Source organism: Solanum stenotomum, chromosome 8 (genome assembly GCF_019186545.1).
Source record: "Solanum stenotomum isolate F172 chromosome 8, ASM1918654v1, whole genome shotgun sequence".
Classification (NCBI taxonomy): domain Eukaryota; kingdom Viridiplantae; phylum Streptophyta; class Magnoliopsida; order Solanales; family Solanaceae; genus Solanum; species Solanum stenotomum.
Genome location: NC_064289.1, coordinates 9792654 through 9793753, shown reverse-complemented (window position 1 = coordinate 9793753; position 1100 = coordinate 9792654). Strand labels below are relative to the sequence as shown.

The following is a 1100-nucleotide window of genomic DNA, read 5'->3' as shown; positions in this document are numbered from 1 at the left end:
CTTTAGCTTCCAAAACTGTCACAAAAGTAAAAAAACTTTCAGATCACACACAAACTGTTCTGTCTACTCTAATGGATGCCGGAGCATGGTGTGATTCCGACGACGGAAACTTCTGCTGGAGGCGGTGTTACTCCGGTAGAGAATACGACCGTTTGGTATCCTATAAGTTGCCGGCGAACAGATCAAGCAGAACGCCCATCTGGAGACTGATATGGAGGAAGATGAAGAAAGAGAAGAAGCGGATTTACGATTGTTCAAATTCAATGCGGTTTTCATATGATCCTCATTCTTATTCGCAGAATTTCGATCAAGGTTCAATTTCGACCGATGCTGATGAACTTTCTCGTTCCTTCTCAGCTCGATTTGCTGTTCCCTCCAGGATTTTCACCCATGACGAATTACTGGACTAATGGAGAAAACAATAATAACATACTCACTGTCGTATCACAAGTGAGATCTGGAGAGTATAGAATGTATGCAGACTGACTGTGTTTTCGATAGACTCTCAAGTCAAAAAAAAATACAATGGAGGAAAACAGGGTAAAATTTGTTGTCATTGTTATCATACAAATTACTAAACTGTAATTCATCTGTTATCTGTTGTTAATGATAAAAATTGATATGTGTAGACTGTTGATGCTCCGTTTCTTGTTTATCTTGTCTTATTTAACTTTTTCATTCACAAGCAAAGATAGATGCTTTTTACGAGTTTCACACTTTTTTTTTCTGGATTAGCTATGAGATCTTTTACATTATCTTGACTTTTATCTAAATTGACGTAGCAGGTACTAACCAGTAACGGCAATTAGAATCTTCATGAGCTTCTTTTCTTCCTTTTCAACTTATTTTACCAATTGGTTGTGCTTTATGAAATTGTATATTTATACTATGGTTTAGTTGTTTAAGTTTCAATCGATAATTGCGGGTTGTTGATTATTCCATCGTAAACAAAAAAATTGAAGTGGTTGGGTACAAATCAGTGCAAAAGAAGTAACATGATTTGACAGTCTATTTCCATTAGCTAGTCTGGGAGACACAATAGTTGAGATATGTTTGGTATTTCTTCGATTACACCATTCAGATCTATAGTAAATTAATAT

The 1100-nt window shown here is 35.8% G+C and overlaps 1 protein-coding gene across 1 annotated transcript; it reads left to right on the top strand.

Annotated features, from left to right (window-relative positions):
- On the top strand, positions 1 to 675 carry LOC125874836 (uncharacterized). The gene has a single exon (XM_049555866.1). It carries the CDS (start codon positions 72 to 74, stop codon positions 408 to 410), a length of 339 nt encoding a protein of 112 aa, XP_049411823.1. The 5' UTR covers positions 1 to 71; the 3' UTR covers positions 411 to 675.
- Positions 676 to 1100: the final 425 nt, after the last annotated feature.